Raw genomic sequence first — 22,182 nt, 5'->3', positions numbered from 1 at the left:
TTTCCTGTTTGCATTTGTGTCTCTTTGTCTGAGCGACGGAAGTGTTGCAGGGGAGGGTCAGAAAAGCAGGAGAGCTGCCTGGAGGTGACAAGAATCCTGCAGGAGACGCTTTCTGCATCCTGATAAGGCTCCAGAGTGAAGCAGGTGGGGGGTGAGGGGGAGGTGGCAACACCGGCGGGGATTTCCAGCGGGGTTTCAGACAACCTTAAAATTCTCTCCAAAAGTTTCTGGATTTCCTGCAGACTTGCGCTCCTATTTGTTCACATGCATTCTGCAGAAATCTTGACAGCAATGTCTTTCCTCCCTGCTGGCTGAGGTTAAATCATTACTCGCCCTCATTTGGCTTCTCGATAAAAGAGATCAGAGATGACTGCTCCCTCCTTGCTTTCTCCTTGTTGGTTGACACAAAGCCAATCTGTGGACAAAGTAAGTCATGATGGAGCCCATCCCAAACGGCCCGCCCCTTCTTAAACAGCTCTAACACCTTCGGATAATCACACAAGGCAGCTGGACATGATGTAGAGAGAGGGGAGGGTATTTTACATTCTTACAGTAGTTGTTATATTTTTTTTAGACTTGCTGTTTTCACACACATCTGTCACAGTTTAATCCTGCCTCCTGCCGCTCGGTGAGCATTCACTCACGCTCAAGATCTTTTTATATCAGAGGTAATTTCTGCCTAATCCTATCATCTCATTTTATCATCTACACGCCAAACACAAGATTATGCTCTTGTTTTACAAGTTCTTGATGTGGCGCAGTGTTTTGTCGCTTCCACTGACTAGATTAACACCCAGTGGTAGGAGTTATTTTTTTATGATGTTGCTACTTACCTGTACTTCATCTTTAACAACAATACGGTTGGTTGGACTCAGTATTTTAAGGACAATCCTAATCCTAATCCTATTCAGAACTGCAAAACAATCAATGACAAACAAGTAACATGTACGTTCTAAGTCAGTTAAAGCAGACTGAAAGGGTTGGTAACATTGGTTAAATAGCCCAACAGCTGTACATTTACTCTAGACCACACCAACGAAGTTATGAATGTTTTAGTTTTTTTTGCATGTCATGGATATTTGAGATGATGTAAAAGGGATGGATTGAGTGTAAGTAATGGGGATGGAGGGATGAGTGGTCGGGGAAGTTTGGTCTGCTGTTGGTTGGAGAAGGGTAGCGGGGGAGTTGAGGCTCTGAACGGGGGAGTGCCTCTTCATACGTCTGGATCTGTTTCCAGATGTGCCCCTCGAGTACTTCCAGTTCATGCTACTTTATACTTCTACTTTTACTATTACATCTGAGAGGAGGACATTCTACTTGTTAGCCTTCATATCTATATGACTTCATATTCATACATTACTAGTTACTTTGCAGATTTGAATTATAAACAGAAGAGGGCTCAACAAAATTACGTTGTGTAAGTGACGTACACATTAAAGCAACATTAAGCATTTTGTCTGATTTGCCACCGTGATCCTACCCTCACACTGAAGTTACTTATACCACTTTTCCACCAAAGTTAGCAGGTTTTTTAAACCTGGGTTAACCCGCTAGAAGTCACCTATTGACCCCATTCCCACTTCCCGAAAGCATAAAAGGTCTTTGATTTTTATCTGAAGTCTTCTGGCTTCAAATCACCACAGAGCAGCTTTCAAAGGAATGAACAGGGCTCCACCTCCAACACTGTATCTTGTGATAAAACGTCCTTGAATAGACCGCATCCAAAATACTTTATTTATTTACATGCCACCCCAGGATGTTGATAACCCATCATCACTTCACTCGGCAGACTTTAGTGTGTTTATCCAGGTCTTACGTTTAAATCAAAGCCATTCCAAGGGGATAAAAACCCGGGTCTATTGCAGAGTCAGTTGACCCAGATGTAAATGTAGAGTTCACACATTTCCATTGCACACAAAAGCATGATTTTTGACCCGTGGAAAAGGGGTAATAGTGTAGAAACAAGTGATTGCGGGGGCCGAGTGACTGAGACAGAGACACCATTCAACCATCAACATCATTTTGAAGCTGCCAACCAATGAAACACACACACTAAAATATGTTTTTTAACACATTTTAGGAGAGAAATACAGAATGAAAAGAATCGTGGTTCATATTTTGTTCATTTGTTGTTTTCAGCCTCTGTTTTCAGCACAGAAACAATATGAGGCAACTGAGGCTTCATGAGATTTCTCTGTTGCCGCTGTAACTGTGGGTCTGTCTGATATAACTGTACGCTAAAATATGTTTCTGAAAGCATTTCAGGCAAGAAACTGGCAGTGTGGTAACAGAATCCTTGGTTTACGGTTTATCGGCACTGCCTGGAGTTTGGTGTGACGCCCTCCACTCCATCCAAGCTCTCTCTCAATCAGACTCTATTCTTTGTGTCCATGGGAAATGTGGAACAGCAATCTGTAGTTGATACAACGGCCCTGGAATCAGCCAGATGGCTCGTTTTTTGCGTCATTTGGCAGATTTTTGCCAGCAGAAAGACTGGAGCGGTTTTAGTTTACCATTGTTCATTTGCATGTACAATGTAGTGATGCAAAGCTGTTGATAAAGAACAAAGTTCCTGTTTGATTTGCTTTTCTGGGCGCTTCAGTATTATAAAAAAAAAATGACACTAACACTGAGTGGGTGATTTTCTCCCCATGAATATATTGACCCACTTTTCACCCACTGATTTCTTAGCGCGCTTTACTTCATATTCCTGGATCTATACTGTGCAGAGATGAATTTTCAAAGCTGAGCTGACACTGCAGCCTGTCTCCGTCCTCTCCCGGCTGCCAGCATGTCAGATGAGTCACGTTTCTGGTATAAATTTATCCTGTCAGATCTCTCGGTGCAATTAGGATGCTCAGCCGTTTGTCATAGATAAGGCTGAGGCCCGGCTCCTCTGGGCTCCACTTTACATTCTGCTCGTTAAGAGGATTAATAATTACAACAGAGTCAAGTTTCCCAGCTCTGAAAGACGCGGTATTAGATTTCAGACTTGGGTCCGCCTGATATGTCCTTTAATTTGTTTAAAGTACAAACTCCTTGTTCATTTTGTTTCATATCCCGGCTGTCAGGAGGCCTGTCGAGGATAAACCCGATCAGCTGCCGTCGTACACACACGATGCTTAAAATCTTCTGTGGTGATTTTTTTGAAAGCACAATGCAGCAAATCAATCATTTTTTTCTCTCCCATCAATGAGGACTGTGCCAGAGCTCGTTCCAAAAAACACATAATGTATGCCCCCGCCTCCCTCGTATGCACTCACACAAGCACAGATCAAACACAAAGCGGGCTATGCAAACAGATGGGATGCCATGTTTTGTACTGTTGTAGCTCCATACTAATTGGGTGGAAGCGTAATGGCATCAGAGTTTGGAGACAAGAAAGTGTTTGATTCTGTGGCTGACTTACAGGACCCCAGCCGCTCCACTCTTAGCTCGTTGTTTACTTATTTATACAAAAAAAACCAAACCCTTCAGAGGTTCAACAGCCCTCTGTGTGAATGTATCTCTCTCCAGATCAAACATTATAATGATGATATGCATTCAAAGGAGGTCATGTGAAGCTGTTTCTGTTCAGTACCGGGGTGCCACGGATGGGATTCAGATCAGCTTGAACTGATTGACTAATTCATGAACCCCCTATTGTGGCGAAAGAACTGTTTTGTTTTGATTTGATTGAATATCCCAAAATAAGATGGCTGTGGTTTTTGTGATGACTCAGGGCGAGAGTTTGACTTCAAGCAGAGCCATTATGAGACCGAAAATAAAATGAAAGCTCAGAGTGTTCAGAGGAAAGTGTTTCGGTTGTGTCTTTGTTTAGCACCTTTCACGATCAAATAAAAGAAAGTTACTGTGATGTTTCACCCTCTTTGTTATTCTGTTTTGTGTCCCATGATTTTTTATTATTGTACGAGGTAAAATTAATTTACAAAAGCACTTTGATTGCTTCATACCCCACATTGATCCAGTATGCAGTGCATATTTTTTCGACACGCCTTTGTGTGAGAGCTCCAGATGCCATTTGGTTTGGTTTTAATACAGTTTGCAGACATTTCTGCTGAGTGATATTACAAACAAAACGGAGGTAAACCTACTTGGCGCTCCTCTCACGAACCCAGACAGCGACTCTGATTTTATTTTTGATATTACTGAAGCAGATTTTAATAATACAAGTCATGTTGTAGTTGTACTGTAGACCTATTACCAAACTTTGCAGCTGTCATTCTTAAATGTGTCAAGTTAATTTGCATCACAATTGGAGAAACAAAAGAGAAAGAAGAAAAAATTGATTATAGTTTCCTTTTTCAGGAATGTGTCGTTTCTTGCCAAACATTGAAGTTATCTTTCCGTATTTCATTTTGTGACCTGTTTACTTTTGTTTGTTGAAAACAAGTGGAAGTGTTTTTGTGGTAATTACAATACGATCTTAAATATGTTTTACAATCTCGGTCAATGTTAAGTTCGACAATTTATTAATTTGAGGTATTTCTGTCTACATTAGTGTGGGTAAAAACACAACATATATTGTAGATATACTGGTGCGCATAGGCCTACTATATATTAATAAAGAAGAAATACAAAATTATATAAGTTAACTATTATTACATTTGTTGCTTTTTCATTAAATTACTCTTTTTAATGATTCATTTTAAATCAAGTCGATTATGCAACTGATAATATCCTTCAGAACAAGGTTACTCAGCCTTGTGCGGGTTATTTTTACACTTCTTCAATTGTCTTCCAATTATCAAGTACCAGTAACTCAATTATCTTAAAGAATAAGGTCACCCACATTTGAAAATTCAATCACAACATTATCTACTCACTTCTTATTGTCCACAAAACTGTTCTGGAGCTTCACAGCAAACCAGTGTTGTAGCATTCTCCTAAACAAGTGGAGGAGCTGGAGACTTGTTTTAAAACTTAAACAAACAACCGAATAAAGATATAAAATGGCTTCATACAGTTTATCTAGTTTCGACAGGGTTACAAGGGTATAAATAACATCTTTTCAAATCAGTTTGGGATCTTGAAGCTTCTGGAGACTTAGATTACTTCGGACAAGCTTAATGCTTTCATGTTTTATTTTAGTTGTATTTTTTTTACATATTAAAACAAGTCCCCATCTACTTCAGTTGTTAAGGAGAGTGCTGGCATGCTATTGTGCTGTGAAAGTCCAGAAATGTTTAATGGACTATATGAAGCCAAGATGATGAATGTACATTTATTGGTGGACTCATTCTTTAATCACACATTTTATCCTGCAGTACCGCCGATGAACAGCAGGGGCCGCTGGGGGACCGTCAACACCACCCAAAACTACGTTCTCGCTCTCGCGGTAGCTTCGTGCCTCCACCGGCGGCGACATTCAGAAAGGAGATGGCGGCCAGAGGGGGGTTTCAGACTGCTCCGACGGGAGGTGGTGGCGGAGCAATGGGACCTGGACCACCGGTACCGGGCGCAGGACCAGGCATGGGCCCCGGGACTCCTTCTGGAAGGATGGGACCGTCGTCGGCCCCGCAGAACCACATGTATCGCTCCCCGATGCCCGGGCCTGGGTACCCGGTGAGATATCACTCCATCTTTGCTGCTGACGCGTTAGCCAGTCCGCTAGAACAAAGCCTCTTACCGCTGCTTTGTCACTGGCGGCTAATGTGAACCTCCGGCACCGGTGCGGGCCACAGCTCGTAGTAGCTGGCAGCCCCGCCGAAAAGTGCGTACCCGTCCGAAACGTGTAAATCGGCCACTTCGAGCGACTATCAGTTTGTTTGTTGTTTGAATTTGCTAACCCTCCCGCCCGCTAACGTTAAGGTTAGCTAGTTTGTCACGGTAGCCAATTAGCTTAGCCTGCTAACGTCGCTAGTTTTCTCCCAGTTCGCTTGTTAAAAACAACATTTAGATGGTTTTGTACGTGTTGTAGGTATTGTAATAAACTTAGACTTCACTGTTGACCGTCGGACATTGAAAAGTTCACAAGTTTTCGCCGGATTCAAAAGTTAGCTTATCAGTAGAAGCATTCCCCCCATGCCTCGTCCACTTATGAATGAATAGGCTGCACGAAGCTAACGTACAGTTTGTTTCTCTGCGAATAAAACATCACAGGAGAGGCTCAAAGAAAGACTAAACTTTGCCAACCTTTTTGTTAACAAGTATACTGGTGTATGTATGCTAGCTGATGGATGCAGGGACATCACCAGTCCCTGCATTTAGTAAGCTTACTGACCCCTGGTTTAAAGGTATCACTCAGCAAAATAAGTGAACCAAGATGTTTACTCCACAGATTTTTGAGCTTCTCTATACACGTCATGAGCTGTACATGCACGTCTGAGCTGCTAGGAGCTCCATATAAGATTGTTGTTTTTTGTAACTTTGTAAAAATGATCCAAACTATTATCAGTTTAACAGAGACTTAAGAATATAGTGTTGTTGTCTGTTAAGTTGTTAGTTTAAAACTTTATTTTTAGAACAACTACTCTCTTTTAGGGGTATACCAATTATTGGCCCTGGCCAATTATTATATCCGTGATTTTTCTGGCAGATTTTTCGATCAAAAAAATGTGCCAAGTTGGCTCAGATGCAGCATCCGCTCACACAGTGTCTCGCAGGAAACATTATCTGAATTAGTAATTAGAATTAGTTCGAATATTCGCTCTAAAAAAACACACAGGTTCGAACAATTCGAATATCTATATTGGCACATTATGTCAATAACAATAACTTTGGCTTTTTAGGTTGCTTGGAGTCCAAACAACTCTTTCGGCTCCCGAGCAGGGCTCTGAACTGTCTGCATTTAGTTTTTCTCTCTTCCATCTGCATCGGTTTTTATCACATCTCACTTTCAGCAGTGAGTGACTCTGTGCAAGTGGGGCTCCTGTGACCTGTCCCTGACCCGTCATGCAGTGCGCCGACTTGCAAAGCAGCTGCTGATGTGGTTTTCTTCACAATCGAATCTCTGTTGGCTTTTTTTTGTTTTTTTTATATATTCTAATATATATTCAAATTTAGAAACTCGTTGACAGCCCTAGCCTCGTCTGTCTAAAGGTTCAGAGGTATCTGTTAAAGCTCAAGCTGGGAGCAAACATTTCCTCAGAGTGCTTTACAATCCGTGTAGCACATCATACGCTCTATATTCAAACCCTCAATTCAGATAAAATATACAGTTTGTAGCTCTACAGCATGTGGTTAGTGGTTTCGGTTTGCCAAACTTTGCACAGAATGGTGACACAAATCTAGTGTTCAATTATATCCAGAGTGTAAACTTCTGTGGTTGTTTGTGAATTCATAGTGTACTATGTATAAGACTGACTTTCAGTTAATTTATGATAAAACCTCATCATGAAGAATGAGGCCAACCAGTGCAAAAGTCTGTCCTAACGCCCAAGGCAGTATATTCTCTAAATTAGACCAAAACTGACAACAGAACCGGGTAGGTATTAAAAAAAAGAACAAAAAATAAAAGTGAAATGTATCTTATCTAATCTAATGTGCTAGATAGTTTGTTACAAAGCTCAGTCTGTAAAGGTGTGGCTAGAAACAGTTTGGAAAAGGGCCAGTACGTTCAGAAACATACTGATTAAGTGATTCAGCGAACCATCTGTCTATCAAATGTCGACTTCAACCAATCAGTTCAACAAGTAGGAGAGTGCTACCACCTACAGAGCCAGCTTGTAATCAGAACTTTTACATAAGCCTGCAGAGCCGAGCGCTACCATGGTTTCTACCAAGAAAAGCCTTCAGTGCCACTCCTTTCTCTTCGTTGAATGAAATATGCTCTCCAGTTCTGATGTAACTGATGCTGTAGCAGCTGCAAAACATACAAACTAAACTTTATAGTTTTTCTATTTATGTCAACCAACGAACCGTTTCAGCTCTTTGTTTAAAACACATATTGACTGATCTCATAGTTGTGTAAAGATGTCGATGTGCTCCATCCACTTGTAAAATATTATTTGTTTAACATCGTGTTGCGATCCTCTCATACATGCTGCTACTTCGATGAAAGTCATTTTGTAGGTTTCTCAATAGATATCAGCAGATTATAATTGTGCTTATACTCATCTTCAGTTCAGAGTTCCTGTCTTTGAACTGGATCATCAGTACCTGTCGAACTAACATACTGTTTCATAAAATGGCACTTTTTGTATGTTATATCTTGATAGAAAGCATTTTTTTTCACTGCTCCACAGCTGCTGTTGTAGTGACTGCTGCTTAGCTACAGGCAACCTGAAGCATAGTTCAGTGAAAAGATGTTGCCGCTTTTTTCCTCCAGCGTCCTTGACTGCTTTCACGCACACAGGCAGCCCTTTCACTACATAGTCAGAGTCGTCATTCCCTGAACACTGCAGAACCCCTGTTGTTCTCAGGTAAACCAAGGTTGTACTGATGTATAGCTTAAAGAGCCACTTAATGATCAGCATGCAGTCCCTTACTGCCCACACTGCGCTGTGTGGAAAAGGCAGAGCGTATTCATAGTATTGTTAAAAGTCAACGCCTGTCACTCTTCCTCCCTTCCACCCTCCACTATTGGCTGAGCAGAGAGTGAGCTTTGCCTTAATCTGTCATTTGTTGGACTGACTGCTGGAGGGAAAGCTGCGATCATTGATCTGTCATTTACCTGTTGTTCTCACCCGCACTCATGCAGTTAGATACGAGAAGTCGCCTGTTTGAGTTCTTAGCGCACGGCTTGGTGAGTTGGAAGCGGGAGTTGTTCATTATTGACCTGTTTGAAGGAGCCGAGATGCAAATTGTTGCTTCCTTGTCTTCAAAAAGCAACAATTTGCATGTAGGGTTTGCTTCCTGCAAACTGTACAGAGCTCTTAAGAGCTGCTGATTGCGAGCTTTTTGTTATTCTCGTACTAAGAAAATGTCAAACGAGTTTAGTTTTATTATTTATTAATCATTTATATCAGGAGTGCTGCTGCTAATGCTATGTTACTGCCATATTGATGTTGATGCACTGATCTGCGTGATATCCGTTTGGTTTGATGTTTTCGAGCAAGCAGAATCTTCTCATTCGGCAGTATTCATACAGACTCAAGCGACAGAATGAAAGGATGGTCGACTTTGATCTTCTGTCCTCAAAAGCTCTTTCAGCTCTTGAATTACACATATCCATACGACCTTGGAAACACAGTTTGCTCTACTGCAGTGGGGGGTAGTGAGCTTTGTGCTTTTAGCATTTTAGATGCAGAGCTAGAGCTGCACAGTTAATCAAAATAATATCCAAGTGTAATCTGGAAAATGCGCAAAATGTGCAAAATCTAAAATGCAGTAGATGCAATTTTTTGTTTAAAGGGATAGTTCGGGTTTTTTGAAGTGGGGTCATATAAAGTACATACCTATAGTCGATCTGTTCCCTACTGTAATCACCGATCAGCGCAGCCTCAGTTTGGAGAAGTAGAGAGCCGCTCCAGCCCAGACGCTCAGCTTTGTACTGCAGTGAACGGGGTTCAGCAAAAAAGCGAAATTAACCACCTAAAAAAAAGGCTCACGTAAAATTTTTTACACCAGTTCAAGTGTATGTTGTATAGGTAAAATTCACATCGCTTTACATCACTGTCAGACCGCGCTTTCTTTTGGCACTACATTTTCTCAACCGCAGAACCTCCGTATCCCTACTTTTTTAACGCAACTGAAACTAAACCAGGAATGGGTGAGATGAGAACATTAGTCTTAAGCTTGTTAAGCTTACAGAAAGTGCACGTGGTATGTCGGTGCACAGACCCTATTCCTGATGTGTGACTAAATCTGCAAATTAAAATACTGTACTAACCACTGAATCCTGTCTGACATCAGCAGAACCTCAATGCAGTTGCACAAATATCTGTATTCTCCAGACTTGATGGCTGTGAAGTGATTTATGAAATATGAAAACGGATGCCCAGAAAATCTTTGAGAGAAATTTTATGAGAAAGAAAAAAAAGCATTTTTCCTATATTCTTTGTGCAGAGACCAGGCATGCCTCCTTCAAGCCGCATGAACCCACAGGGACCAGCCATGGGCCCCCCAGGATACGGAAACAGCCCAGTGTCTCGCCCTGTGATGCCTGGCGTGATGGACCCGTCTCGTAAGAGGCCCGCCCCCCAACAGATTCAACAGGTGCAGCAGGCGAACCGCAACCAGCAGTAAGTCCTCCTCCCTCACTTCAAACAGACGATCAATCTTAAGAGCTAATCTTTGATTATATGCTTTGTTGTGTTAAAAATCATCTGTCACAGAGGCCTACGAAGAACTAAAATGTTTTGTTTTTTTAGTCCACCATCCACTCTGTTAGACATTCTCCCACCCACTCCTCCTGAAAGTTTGATCACAGCCACCTAAAACAATATTTCCCATTGGAAGCAAGTCTTTTCTGTCGTAAATTTAAAAGGGACGTACTTCTGTTGCCTTGGAAAACTTTCTTTTTTTTTTTTAATTTAAAGGAAATGCCAGTAATGTTACTTAACTGTTACTTGATAGATGTAGACTGAAGATAAACTTTGTTGAATGTTTTAAACCAAGAAAAAAATAAGCTTCAGTGTCTAGTGTTACTTACAGCAGAAGCGATAACACAAAAAGTGAAACGAGAATTTTATTATTGGCAACTGTTTTGGCAATTTTTTGATTTTTTTTGCATCTTTTTTGGGCGCAAAAATGCCAAACTTTTTGTGGGTCAAGCTTCTGAAATGTGTGAGGATCTGCTGCTTATCTTAATTTTATTTCATTGTTCATACCAAATCTTTTACCTTGGCCTGTAGGTTTTTCAAAGCAAGCTATCTAAGTTTATAATCCTGGCCTTGTGCATACTGCTCATCAGAGTTTTCCTATTTCGGAACGGAAAAAAAAAACGGAAACGGAAAACGGTCCTACACTTGATGTTTAAATAAGAATAATTAACAGCCTTATCATCCAGTTTACGAACAGGAAGAGAAAATACAAATTACGTGCAAGAAATGCAACCATGGCTTCTTGGACACGATTCTGATACCACTAGCTCTTTAGCTCTGGTACTGAATTTTTGTTATCATGTAAATGGGGTGTTACTCCGCTCTGACTCGCACACAGACTTATCTTGCTTTTATAATTTGTTCTTACAGCACAAAGAAGAAGAAGATGGCTGATAAAATTCTACCTCAGCGGGTGAGTATTAATCAAACAGTAGGCAATGAAAATCCATTAATTCTGGACTTAATTGTGCTGGTGAGATTACATTTGCTTGTCCATTGTTATTCAGGTGGCTTCAAATAAAGGAAAGTTGGTCCTTAAATGAATCTTTTGAAAGTGTTAGAATTGAGTGCACTGACTGAAAGGACGTGAGATAACATACTTCATATTTTCAGTTTAAAAATATAGACCACAAAAAACCTTTTTGTTTTTGTAAATGTTGGTTCTTTGTACCTCTCCAACATCAGCTTAATGAGTTGTTGTGGTCGTTTGGTAGATAATTTGATCAATGGGTCAATTTTTTGTGTTTTCTGAAGGTTTTTTTTTGTTTTTTACTTGGACTGACATTTTATTCTGTTTGATTATTCAGTGCAATGACTGCACTTTGAAACCTCCATGTCATGGGGCTACACGGCTACATAATTGAGTGTATTCATCTTCAGGCTGCATGTCACAGGAGGAACTGTATCTTAAACTGCAGTTTGAGAAGTCGGCCAAAATTTAATAAAATCAATGTACCTGCAATTCTCGGAGCAGAGACCTGACAAAGGGGCAGTTTAGACCCCTCAGACTGAGGTTGCAGCACACTGGCCGTACATCAAAATGAAATTGAAAACTGTTCCTCTGTTCTCAGTGGATATTGCTCCAGTGGTCACCAGTGTCTTTTATTGTATCCCAGATCAGGGAACTGGTCCCAGAGTCTCAGGCTTACATGGATCTGCTGGCTTTTGAGAGGAAGCTGGACCAGACCATCATGCGCAAGAGGCTGGACATTCAGGAGGCCCTCAAGAGGCCCATTAAGGTATGCTGATTTAAGATTTCCCTCCTTAATCCCTTTTATCAATCCAGTTCAGATATGAAATTAATTCTAAAGACACAGGTTTGTATGTAACGGTGGCTTTGGGTTTTTGTAATTTTGCTGTTGAGGCAGGTTTCAACTTAGGGATTTTTGAAGAAAGATAGTGACACTGCTCTGTTTTTATTGTCATAGAAAATTATTTTTATGACCGTTTTTATGTATCAGTAAACAAGTTTCTTTATTGAAGGGACACTGAGTACCAGGCTGATATTTTATTTGTCAAACGTCCTTCAAGTGTCGGCATTCACTAAACCAATAAATTGAAGTAATCTTAAATGTGGCAACCCGCTGTCACAGCAGAGCGATCTCTATCTAAATTGACTTTATCGAATGAACTTGAATCGTGAGATTTTATAGAGCAGTTTGTTTATGAGACTGACGTTTTTCGACCCACACTGATTATCAGCTCAGATATCAAGTACTTGTTGTGTGAACAATTCAATTCAAAGTTTCTTTTGACTGGTTGTTTCCAGCAAAAGAGAAAACTGCGGATCTTCATATCAAACACCTTCAACCCAGCAAAGCCAGATGCTGAGGATGGAGAAGGCACAGTTGCATCATGGGAGCTGCGTGTTGAGGGGCGTCTACTGGAAGATGTAAGCGTCACTATTTCATATGTTGGTGAAATTATCTAAAATTACTGTTTTCTGTGCAGACAGTATGGCTTAACAGTTAATTATAATCAACCAAATTTTAGACAAATACCTGTAACAAAATTGCCTCCCTTCATATTTCTCTAAACCGTAACATTTGTTTTGCAGACGGCCGTGTCCAAGTATGAAGCCACCAAACAGAAGCGGAAGTTCTCCTCTTTCTTCAAGTCTCTGGTGATCGAGTTGGACAAAGACCTGTACGGTCCAGATAATCACCTTGTGGAAGTAAGATCATTTATTTCATGTATCTGAATGAATGTTTATTGTATTTATCTTTTTTAATCCCACCAACTCCCCAAAACCCAAAAATGTTGACCATCATATGTTGCAAAGAAAAGCAAAAATTTTTGCGTACTTTAAACCGTCCCAAACATTTCAAAGAAAAGCTGGAAATGAGCAGTCAATTATCAACTAAGTTGCCAACTATTCCAACTTAATCACAATATCATTCCAGCTGTAATGAAGGATTTATTAGGGTTTGTTTTATTTTTTTGTGGAGTGTGTTTACTGCTTCTTTATTGTTGTTTTCTTCGTGCTTTGAATTGAGCACAATAATGTTATTAGACCGATTTTACACTGAGGCAAAAACGTTATATTTCAATTTACATTAGTTGTGATTTAATGCATGGAATTAGGAGTTTGTTGCTACAGCACAACACAAACAATTGACACTGTGTTTAAAGATATAACATTAAATACTTAATTTGTAAATAAAATGTCCCTCATCTCATTTTAGTGGCACAGGACTGCCACCACCCAGGAAACGGATGGTTTCCAGGTGAAGAGGCCCGGTGATGTGGGTGTTCGCTGCACCGTCCTGCTCATGCTCGACTACCAGGTAAATGCTCAGGGGTTTAGTGCGCCTCTCTGACATTTAAAGTTCATGACAGGGACAGCCAAAGCTAATGACAGATCCCTCTTGCTTTAATCCAGCCCCCTCAGTTCAAGCTGGACCCCCGGCTTGCTCGTATGCTTGGTATCCACACCCAGACCAGACCTGTCATCATTCAGGCCCTGTGGCAGTACGTCAAGACCCACAAACTCCAAGACCCTCATGAGCGCGAGTTCATCAACTGTGACAAATATCTGCAGCAGGTGAGTAGATGCAACGCACATTATAAAATGTACATTGAATTTTAATGAACTTGTTGTCACTTTAAAATACACCAAAAGATAATCATCTTTTCTTAAAAAAACAGATGAAAACAAACTGTAGCTGCTTCATGAAGCTGGACTGATGAACTGTCACGTAGTTGTTCTGGTTCACTTCTGCTCTCGATGATAAACAGTCTCTCCACTCTTCCCTCTGTCCTTGTATGGAGACTCCCACTCTTTCTGGGTCACTGACAGGTTTCCCAGAGCATTTCTCTTCTTCTGTGCCAAGATAAACATGCAGTTGTTGAAGAAAGTAAAACCAAAGTAAAACCGGTTGGATTAATTTACAGATTATCTTTCTTGTAACTTCAACAATTATTTGTATTGTGGAAAAGATGGAAAGGAGACATTTATTTCAACACCCAGTGCTGTTGCACTCTTGTATGAGTAGATTAGATTTCTATTAAAAGAAACATTTAATAAATCAAATCAGACACAATAAAGGCTGAGCCACAAAGCATAAACTTGATTTTCATGGCAAATGGTGTACTGCAACTAAGTTAACTTGTTAGTAGGGCTGCACGATTCTGGAAAAAATGTGAATCACGATTTTTTTGCTTAGAATTGAGATCACGATTCTCTGGCACGATTTTTTTCACAAAATGTTTATTGCACTGATGAACTTGAACAAAAAAAAAAAAAAAACATTGTAGTATGGCAGAGGCATACTACTATGCCCCCAATTTGCCTCTGCCAAAGCAATGTTTTTTTTTGTTTTGTTAGTTCTATCATTGGATGATAAATGATTTTTACAAAAGTAAAAAAAAAATTAGTCTCCAAGATGAGAGGGCATCCTCTAATACCTCATGTTGTACAGTGTTTATTGGGGCCGTATCTTAAGCTAGGTGATATGTGATAGCTGCTGTGATCGGCTTTCTAAAACGGAGGCATAATATTCTTCCTTTTCCAAAAGCCGCCTCAGAGGTGACGTGACGTGAAGCCCGAAGTTGGGCTGCAAACAGTTGACAACATATTTGTCTTCAAAATAAGAGCTTTACATTGCACCCCATTGGAGTTTAGAACTGGGTTCTTAGCGGGGGGCTTTTAATTTGAAAGTAGCGACCGTTTCTAGCTTGTCGCTACAACAACAAGCTAGCAGTCGAGGTGGAAATAAGTGTACCCTCCGAGGCGGGAAATCGGCGGACCAAAACAGACCCCCAATTTGCCGCCCTCTGTCTAAAACCGCGGACCTAGCCGTCAATAGGACGGACAGATTGGCGGCTTGCTGCCCTGTCTAAAAGCGGCTTCTCACTCACTCCTTCCAAACACTCAACTGCAGGTGGGCTTCCGCCACTGAATCACGTGTTGTAAAGACGCTTTACCACAGGTTGAGGGAGGAGGCAGCGGCCGTGCTGCGTTTGGGGGCGCTTCAAAAAATCCGGGAGGAAAATAGGAGCATTTGTTTGTGATTCGGCTCGAGATATAAAATGCTTCAGAATCGCTGAGTGTAGAAATGAGATCACGTGTATGTGTGAATCGAGATCGCGATTTTTTTAACGATTTTTTGTGCAGCTCTACTTGTTAGTGATTAATAAATAATTTGTTTACAATATGTTTATTCTTGTGCGACCCTCAAAACAGTAGGTCGAAGTCAAAAGCTATACCAGTGCCTGCAGCGCCCTCTCTTACTTGACACCGAGCCACTGATTCTGTATGCAGGAAGACGATTAACTGAGTTAATGCCTACAGCCTCGCATCCAACCATGTCACGTGACATATCCAAAAAGGTCTCTTCGCAGTTGATGTTTAAGTTGAAGTTCAGCCACATGTCCAGATACTATTTGTTGTTTTCATTTTCAGATCTTTGAGACTCAGCGAATGAAGTTTTCTGAGATCCCGCAGCGCCTGCATGCACTTCTGATGCCTCCGGAGCCCATCATCATCAACCATGTGATCAGGTAACCTCATTAACTTGTGCTGCATGAGGTCCCCTCTGTAGGAACAGTCTCGGAGATTGAAAGTTATGTTTTTATGATCCAGTAAAATGTTTTTCAATTACTTTGATCACCTGCAGCTAATGTATCCACCTACTACTGAATGTAAACGAACTGTATTGTTTCATAGTGTGGACCCTAATGACCAAAAGAAGACTGCTTGCTATGACATTGACGTGGAGGTGGATGACACACTGAAGACCCAGATGAACTCCTTCCTGCTCTCAACAGCTAGTCAGCAGGAAATTGCAGGACTGGACAATAAGGTACAGACCAAGGCTGAACAGCCACCAGCTGTTTTTCTTTTCTTCTTTTTTGTCCCGTCGAGTTTGAGACAGTTGCATCCCTCCTCTGTGTAATTGTTTTTCCTGTTTCCTGCAGTGTTTCTGAGCTTGTTTGTGGGGGTTTGATCTATTCAATCCTAACTGTAGAGCAACCTGCACTCTAACAAATGTCCCACAAAGAGAAGGAGTGTATGTTTTTGGTTCACCTAGTTTAAAGAACTTGATTCGTTGTGACACCTTCCAGCAGCTGTGTAAAGGTCATTTTAAGAACACTCCATTTAAATGTAATATGAATGGGCAGATTTTGCATTGAGCCACCATGTCTTTTTGTGAGCCCGCCGAGGGCAATTTCACACATATCTGCTCTCCAGAAGTGTTGCCTGTGAATAACTGACTGCTTTCTAAGCAGGTTTGAGGTCGGTCAGGTCTTCTTGACCTCCTGCTAGCAGCTATTACCTTGACTGGGATGAGTGTAATCACACTGATAAAGCGCGGAGCCATTCCCCTAAAAGACATCCTACTGTGTAGTCTTTGTTCTGAGACAGTGAACAGTGTAAATGCAGAGAGCTTGTTTACAGTCTAAAGGCGCCATTCGTTTTGTTGCTTTATTTTGAGTATGCAGACATACACCCAGTTCCTGCCGGCCTGTTATCAGTCTTTGTCTTGCTTTTATCTTTCTAATGACACCCTAGTGACATATATTCTTATTAAACCATTCCTGTTTAACAGTATCTGTGTTTAACTCACATCCATCAATAGCTGACTCATTTACCCCCAGATAGAATGAACCTCAGTATCACTCTATCATGAGATGTTTTTCAGGCAATGCAACCATAGAAAAGTGCATCACATTTTTGTGGTGGGCCAGTTTAGGACTTGTCTTGTATCTATCCTATTTCATAAAGCAGCCTTCATTACACCTGTGGGTCTTTCCTGGTCGCTGAGCTACTGTTTTTTTTAATTATATTATATATATTATTTTATCCCGACTGTCAACAACAAACACTGTAGTAAATATTGAAGATCCATCAGTTGAGTGAAGCACCCAGTCAGTCAGCTGACCGTGACATCATTATATTTAGTCGTATTTGGGCTGAAGGATGTGCCCAAAAATGAATACTGCAATCATTTTTGACTTATACTGTGATTGTGGTGTGAGTAATTGGAATGGTATTTTTTGTATTTCATTTTCACTATAAAAATATTAATATTGTGATGTGATTTTTGCTGACTTCTGCACCAAACAAGTATTCTTTTACATTTAGAGAATATTGTTTGGATGTTGTATTTCAACAGGTGCTGTGTTTAGCCCTAATTTATATACAAATGTAATTTTGCAGAAAAGGTTTGATTCACCACAGCTACTCCTTTTTTAATTGAAAGGAAACCTGTTCCACTCAGTGTGGTTTGTTTCAATTGTATTGGCTATAAGTTCTTTAAACCTGTAAAAAATGCTTTGCAGTTACCTTTTTTTTGCCTAAGACAGCACTTCCAAAAGTTGCTGCCTCAAAGGTTTCCTCTTAAGTTTGCACATGAAGAAACCCAAGTTTTGTCAAAACACAGGGTTGTATCCTTGAGATCGAACAAAATGTGTTGAATGCATTTTGTTCTTCCTGGAAATATTTTCCGAGATGATTTTCTTTGAACACTTTAAAGCCTGAATCTTTTTTTATATTCATGTTTACTTCATCTTCCCTACCATTGTTGGTTACTAAGTTTCCTGGTGTGTTACCATACAAGTGGAACAGTGTGAAATCATTTGCACATTGTGCAATCACATGAGACAAACAAAACAAGGATCTGCATATAACAAAAACTGTCCACGGCACTGGATATTTTGTTTTTGTTCAAACAGTGCACTTAGATTATTTCCATGTGTTTGTCTGACAGTTTTAGGGGTATGGCATCATTTTGAAAAAAAAATATAAAGAGCTGACATTCAAATTCACCAGACCCTGTTAGATATATGCAGTTATTCTTCAGCTTAGACTTTAAACAACTGCTCACGATTGGCTCTCGTAATGGGAGTTTTTGTTTTGTAAATAGCCAAAATGGGAAGATTTATCGCTGTAAACAGAGCTCAAGCTGTGATCACACATCTCAGGGTGCCATGAAAAATCCCTCTGAAGTGGCGCCCTGGTTAAAATGGTTTTGGAACATCTGATCTTTTTTCACCTTTTCTGTGTCAGTTTCAATTACATTAAATCAACAACTCTTCTCTTTTCTGTTAATTCTTAGATCCATGAAACCATTGAGACCATCAACCAGCTGAAGACCCAGAGAGAGTTCATGTTGAGTTTTGCCAGAGATCCTCAGGGCTTTATCAACGACTGGCTGCAGTCCCAGTGCAGAGACCTCAAGGTGAGTCCGACTGTCATGACCTCACACTCAATCTTAAAAGCACCTTTTATCTGTGGTCGAGTATCACCACAGATACCGTGTTGCTCCTACTTGTTAACGGAAAGAACTGTTGTCAAATTATCAGTGTACCATGCAAAAAAATGTTGTGTCAGTCATTATGAAAAAGAAGCATTGTGACATTTAATATAAATGTTCAGCAGTTCAAATAGAAAAATCTATTGCTAACAGAAATAGATATCAGTTTTATGTTTCTTGAGTCAATGGTCTTTGCATAGATGATGTCATATGCTTGAATTTGACTTGGCAGCAACTATAAGCACACTCTGTAGGGGTTCAGACAAGACATTAAGGACTGTAGAAAACACAGCCAGGAGCAGAATAAGTTGAGACAAAATGGGGGGGAAAAAATCATCACCAGTAGATGATAAACAACAAGAGTATTTCAGGAGGAAACTCTCTTTAAACCTGCTGGCAGCCACTTGACAATTTGGGTATAAATGTCAAGAATCAGTTTAGTCAGAACAAACAAGCAAACGTTCCCTCTGGCGTGTCTGTCAAGTTGAGAAAATTCCTCGAGGTCATGTTTGAGGTAATACTTAGTCCTTGCTGTGACAAAGTGACTTGGCTTTCAGTCCAAGGTTCAGTTGAAGGAGGTGAGGACTTCATTACATGAGGACATGGACATCATGCTCTCTGAACACACAAGGCTCATGCTGCTCACTCAGGTGTAACACAGGCAGGTCAGAGTCGAAATAAAGCGTGAAACATTTAATAACATGTCTGACTGGTTGCCAGCACGGCTCCCCCCCCGACCATGAGCCGATTTACTGCTGACCAGCTGTCAGCCACCTGCAGTGTTTGTTCAACCGAAACTCTGTGAAATTGAATGAATTTGGTCCAAAGAGCGCTCGCTGCTTCTACAGCAACAGCCAAGTTAACCTAATTCACAGAAATATCCTGACAATATGTTTGTCATAGCTGCAGCCAGTGTTTAATTCAGGACATTTGATACATGTATTCTCACAGGATCCTCTAATTTCTCCTCTGTTGGACAAGTTGAGTTTTGTCTAATTGTTTTTCTGTTCCCAGACCATGACAGATGTGGTAGGGAACCCAGAAGAAGAGCGAAGAGCAGAGTTTTACTACCAGCCGTGGGCTCAGGAGGCTGTCTGTCGCTACTTCTACTCCAAGGTAATCCTCGACTTGTTCCATCTCCTGTTTTGTATTCTCTTTTTTTTTGATGATGCTACTGATTATCCCAACTATTTTACCCCATTTAAACTACAAATAAAAGAACAGTAATAGTAACATCTGGCTTTGGTCCTCAATTCAATAGGGTACAGTTTTCATGTATTCCCAGGTCAAACGACTTGGCAGTAGTCATAAGTATTATTTGCTCTAGCTCCGATCAAAAGTGATGGAAACATGACTTTCAGGTGGACACGCACATTTTTGGCCCTTTTGAACACATCTCTAAGATATGCTTCAGAGTTCTAGATGTCCAGGACTTCCAACAGAAGTGATAACATCCCTCTTATAAGCATTAACGCGGTGTAAACTGGTATATCCCAGACTCTTATTGTGAAAGGTAAAAATAGAAGGTGTGTGTCTGTAATAATCTGTAGTTGATTCGTGAGCGGAATAAAAAGTCGACTAGACACGTGTAAATGTGACCAGCACAGGATCCAATATATTTGACAGCGATCATCGGTCATGCTGAAAACTGTTCAGTTCCCTCCCCAGCTGATCGATCGGTGCATCTGTCGACTCTTGTTATCAGCCTAATGATGTTGACAATCTGTTTTCAGATCAAATATCAACAGCTGCAGGGGCTGTAACCAAAACAAACTCTTAGAATCAGTCTGCTGTTTTGTTTTGTTTTTTTGTCCATTGATCTATCATTTTGTTTGGGTGGTTTTTGGCTATAAAATGGTGATAATTGCCCATTATTTCCAGAGGCTAGGCTAAGCTAAGCTACACAAATAATTGCTCATTTTGTCTGATCAGCCATCCAACACCCAAGTATATTAAATTTCTCTCACAAACCACCAAAGAAAAGCAGAAAATCCTGACATTTAAGAAACTGGAGATGGTGTCTGTCTTCTGGTGATTAAATCTGTTATGTGTGAAAAATGTCTTTCAGGTCCAGCAGAGGCGACAGGAGCTGGAGCAGGCGCTCGGCATCAGAAACACCTAGAGAAATTTGTCCCCAGGCGGCAAATAAGGCGACGTGGTGTGCTGTCTGAGACGACTAATGTGTGTGTGTGCGTGTGTGGGATGTTCAAAGTGAATTCCTCACAGAGTTTTCTGACAAACTTAGAGAGACATAGATACTAGATGGCTTTACCGTTATATAGGATGTCATGGTTTTGTTTTTTTTTATCATAACCCTGCAGGTCGACGACTACTGCAGTTTTGTTGCTACTTCCACTTTTTAAAAAAAAATATATAATTTCTCCTCACACCAGAGCTCTTGGAGCGCAGTGTGTTTTCTCGTGCATGTTCAAGCCTTACCTGCGAGCATTCCTCTAATTTTTATACATTGCGCCTGTACAAAAGTACAGATTGTACACAGATGAAAAGCAGAGAGCAGATTGTACTGGGTGACTTCTAATGAATTTTGTCCCCAAGTCTAAAAATATCTTAGATCAGCTGGAATGTGTCGATTCTTCCACAGGTCTTTGTTCCCCTTATTCAGAAAGTAAATTTACACTTTAATCTCCCAACCCAGCCTCCAGATGCCTCCCCATTCAGTTTAATATTGATTGTGATAGTGTTTGTAATCAATCATGCTATTTTTATTGCACATTGGCTGTTCATGCATCACTTTGTCTTAAGTTCTCATCAGTTTGTTTTGACACTTTGTGCCACTAAAGACATTTAAAAGCTCAATCAAGGCAGAACATACATCTTTTCTTAACGGTGGCATTAAGTATGAAGTTCTTTTCCCTTTTTTTCTTTTTTGGTTATTATCAATGATCCTTGTTTTGAAATGTGTATTATATAAGTACTTGTCTTGTTAGCTAGTACAGATTATCAAGGAAGTAGCTAGTATGAGTACCTCTAGTCTATATAGTTTTGTAAATACTGAGCAGAAAAAAAACTGAAGATGGATGTGAAGTAAAATTGTATCTCTTATCCTGACAGATGTTTTTCTTAACTCTTTGTCTATGCTCAGATAGTTGATCCAGTATTTATATTATTAATCGGCCTTCGTTGTCAGAGCACCGTGGTTTAGCTCTCACATTTGACGAACCTCTTGCTCTGCAGGACAAAATGTACATCGCGTCCATGTCGCCTGCGAGCTGGGAACGGTTAAATCTCCTGCTTTTAGTTTTGTGTATTTCAATGATGTGCAGAGAAGCCATAAACACTTGAACAAGCTCAGTCACACGTGCAGCCGAGCAAATTTAAAGAGTCGTAGCTTCTTCGTGCCCTGGCTGAAGACATGTTGAGTTTAATGGTTGTTTCCCTGTTGAAGGTGAAGATGAGTGTCCTGGCTGAAACCTTTAGCGTGTGTGCATTTCATTAACAAATTCCAAGAATACACTAATGTGGGTTTGGGTGGGAACACGGTTTGAAACTAACAGGGGGACCTCTGGAGTGTAATTCACGACACTGGGGGGGAATTTAGTATTATTTGAATCTGCAGACTTTTTCATGGACCAAACCTATTTTTCTGTATGTTCTTATTATGTTATAATAAAGGATATGTAAAATGTACCTGCTTGTGAGAGTTTATGTGTCTGCCAGTGATTTTTGTTTCACCTGAAAATCTGCTTTAACATTGTATG

The 22,182-nt window shown here is 40.5% G+C and overlaps 1 protein-coding gene across 1 annotated transcript; it reads left to right on the top strand.

Annotated features, from left to right (window-relative positions):
• Nucleotides 1–5,340: 5,340 nt before the first annotated feature.
• Nucleotides 5,341–22,111, top strand: smarcd1 (SWI/SNF related BAF chromatin remodeling complex subunit D1). Its single transcript, XM_030420848.1, has 13 exons — nucleotides 5,341–5,565; nucleotides 9,949–10,124; nucleotides 11,076–11,118; nucleotides 11,822–11,944; nucleotides 12,475–12,597; nucleotides 12,763–12,879; nucleotides 13,391–13,492; nucleotides 13,588–13,749; nucleotides 15,610–15,707; nucleotides 15,874–16,009; nucleotides 18,266–18,388; nucleotides 19,478–19,579; nucleotides 20,532–22,111. The coding sequence occupies exons 1-13, from the start codon at nucleotides 5,380–5,382 to the stop codon at nucleotides 20,583–20,585; spliced, it is 1,545 nt and encodes a 514-aa protein (XP_030276708.1). The 5' UTR covers nucleotides 5,341–5,379; the 3' UTR covers nucleotides 20,586–22,111.
• Nucleotides 22,112–22,182: the final 71 nt, after the last annotated feature.

This window comes from Sparus aurata, chromosome 6 (assembly GCF_900880675.1).
Source record: "Sparus aurata chromosome 6, fSpaAur1.1, whole genome shotgun sequence".
NCBI lineage: Eukaryota > Metazoa > Chordata > Actinopteri > Spariformes > Sparidae > Sparus > Sparus aurata.
This window is presented reverse-complemented; position numbering and strand designations above follow the sequence as displayed.

Excerpts from the sequence above, each read along its gene's own strand:
- smarcd1 (XM_030420848.1), top strand. The coding sequence starts at position 5,380 with ATGGCGGCCAGAGGGGGGTTTCAGACTGCTCCGACGGGAGGTGGTGGC. Across the intron at positions 5,566-9,948 it reads TGCCCGGGCCTGGGTACCCG|AGACCAGGCATGCCTCCTTC; the intron begins GTGAGATATCAC and ends TTCTTTGTGCAG. Across the intron at positions 11,119-11,821 it reads ATAAAATTCTACCTCAGCGG|ATCAGGGAACTGGTCCCAGA; the intron begins GTGAGTATTAAT and ends ATTGTATCCCAG.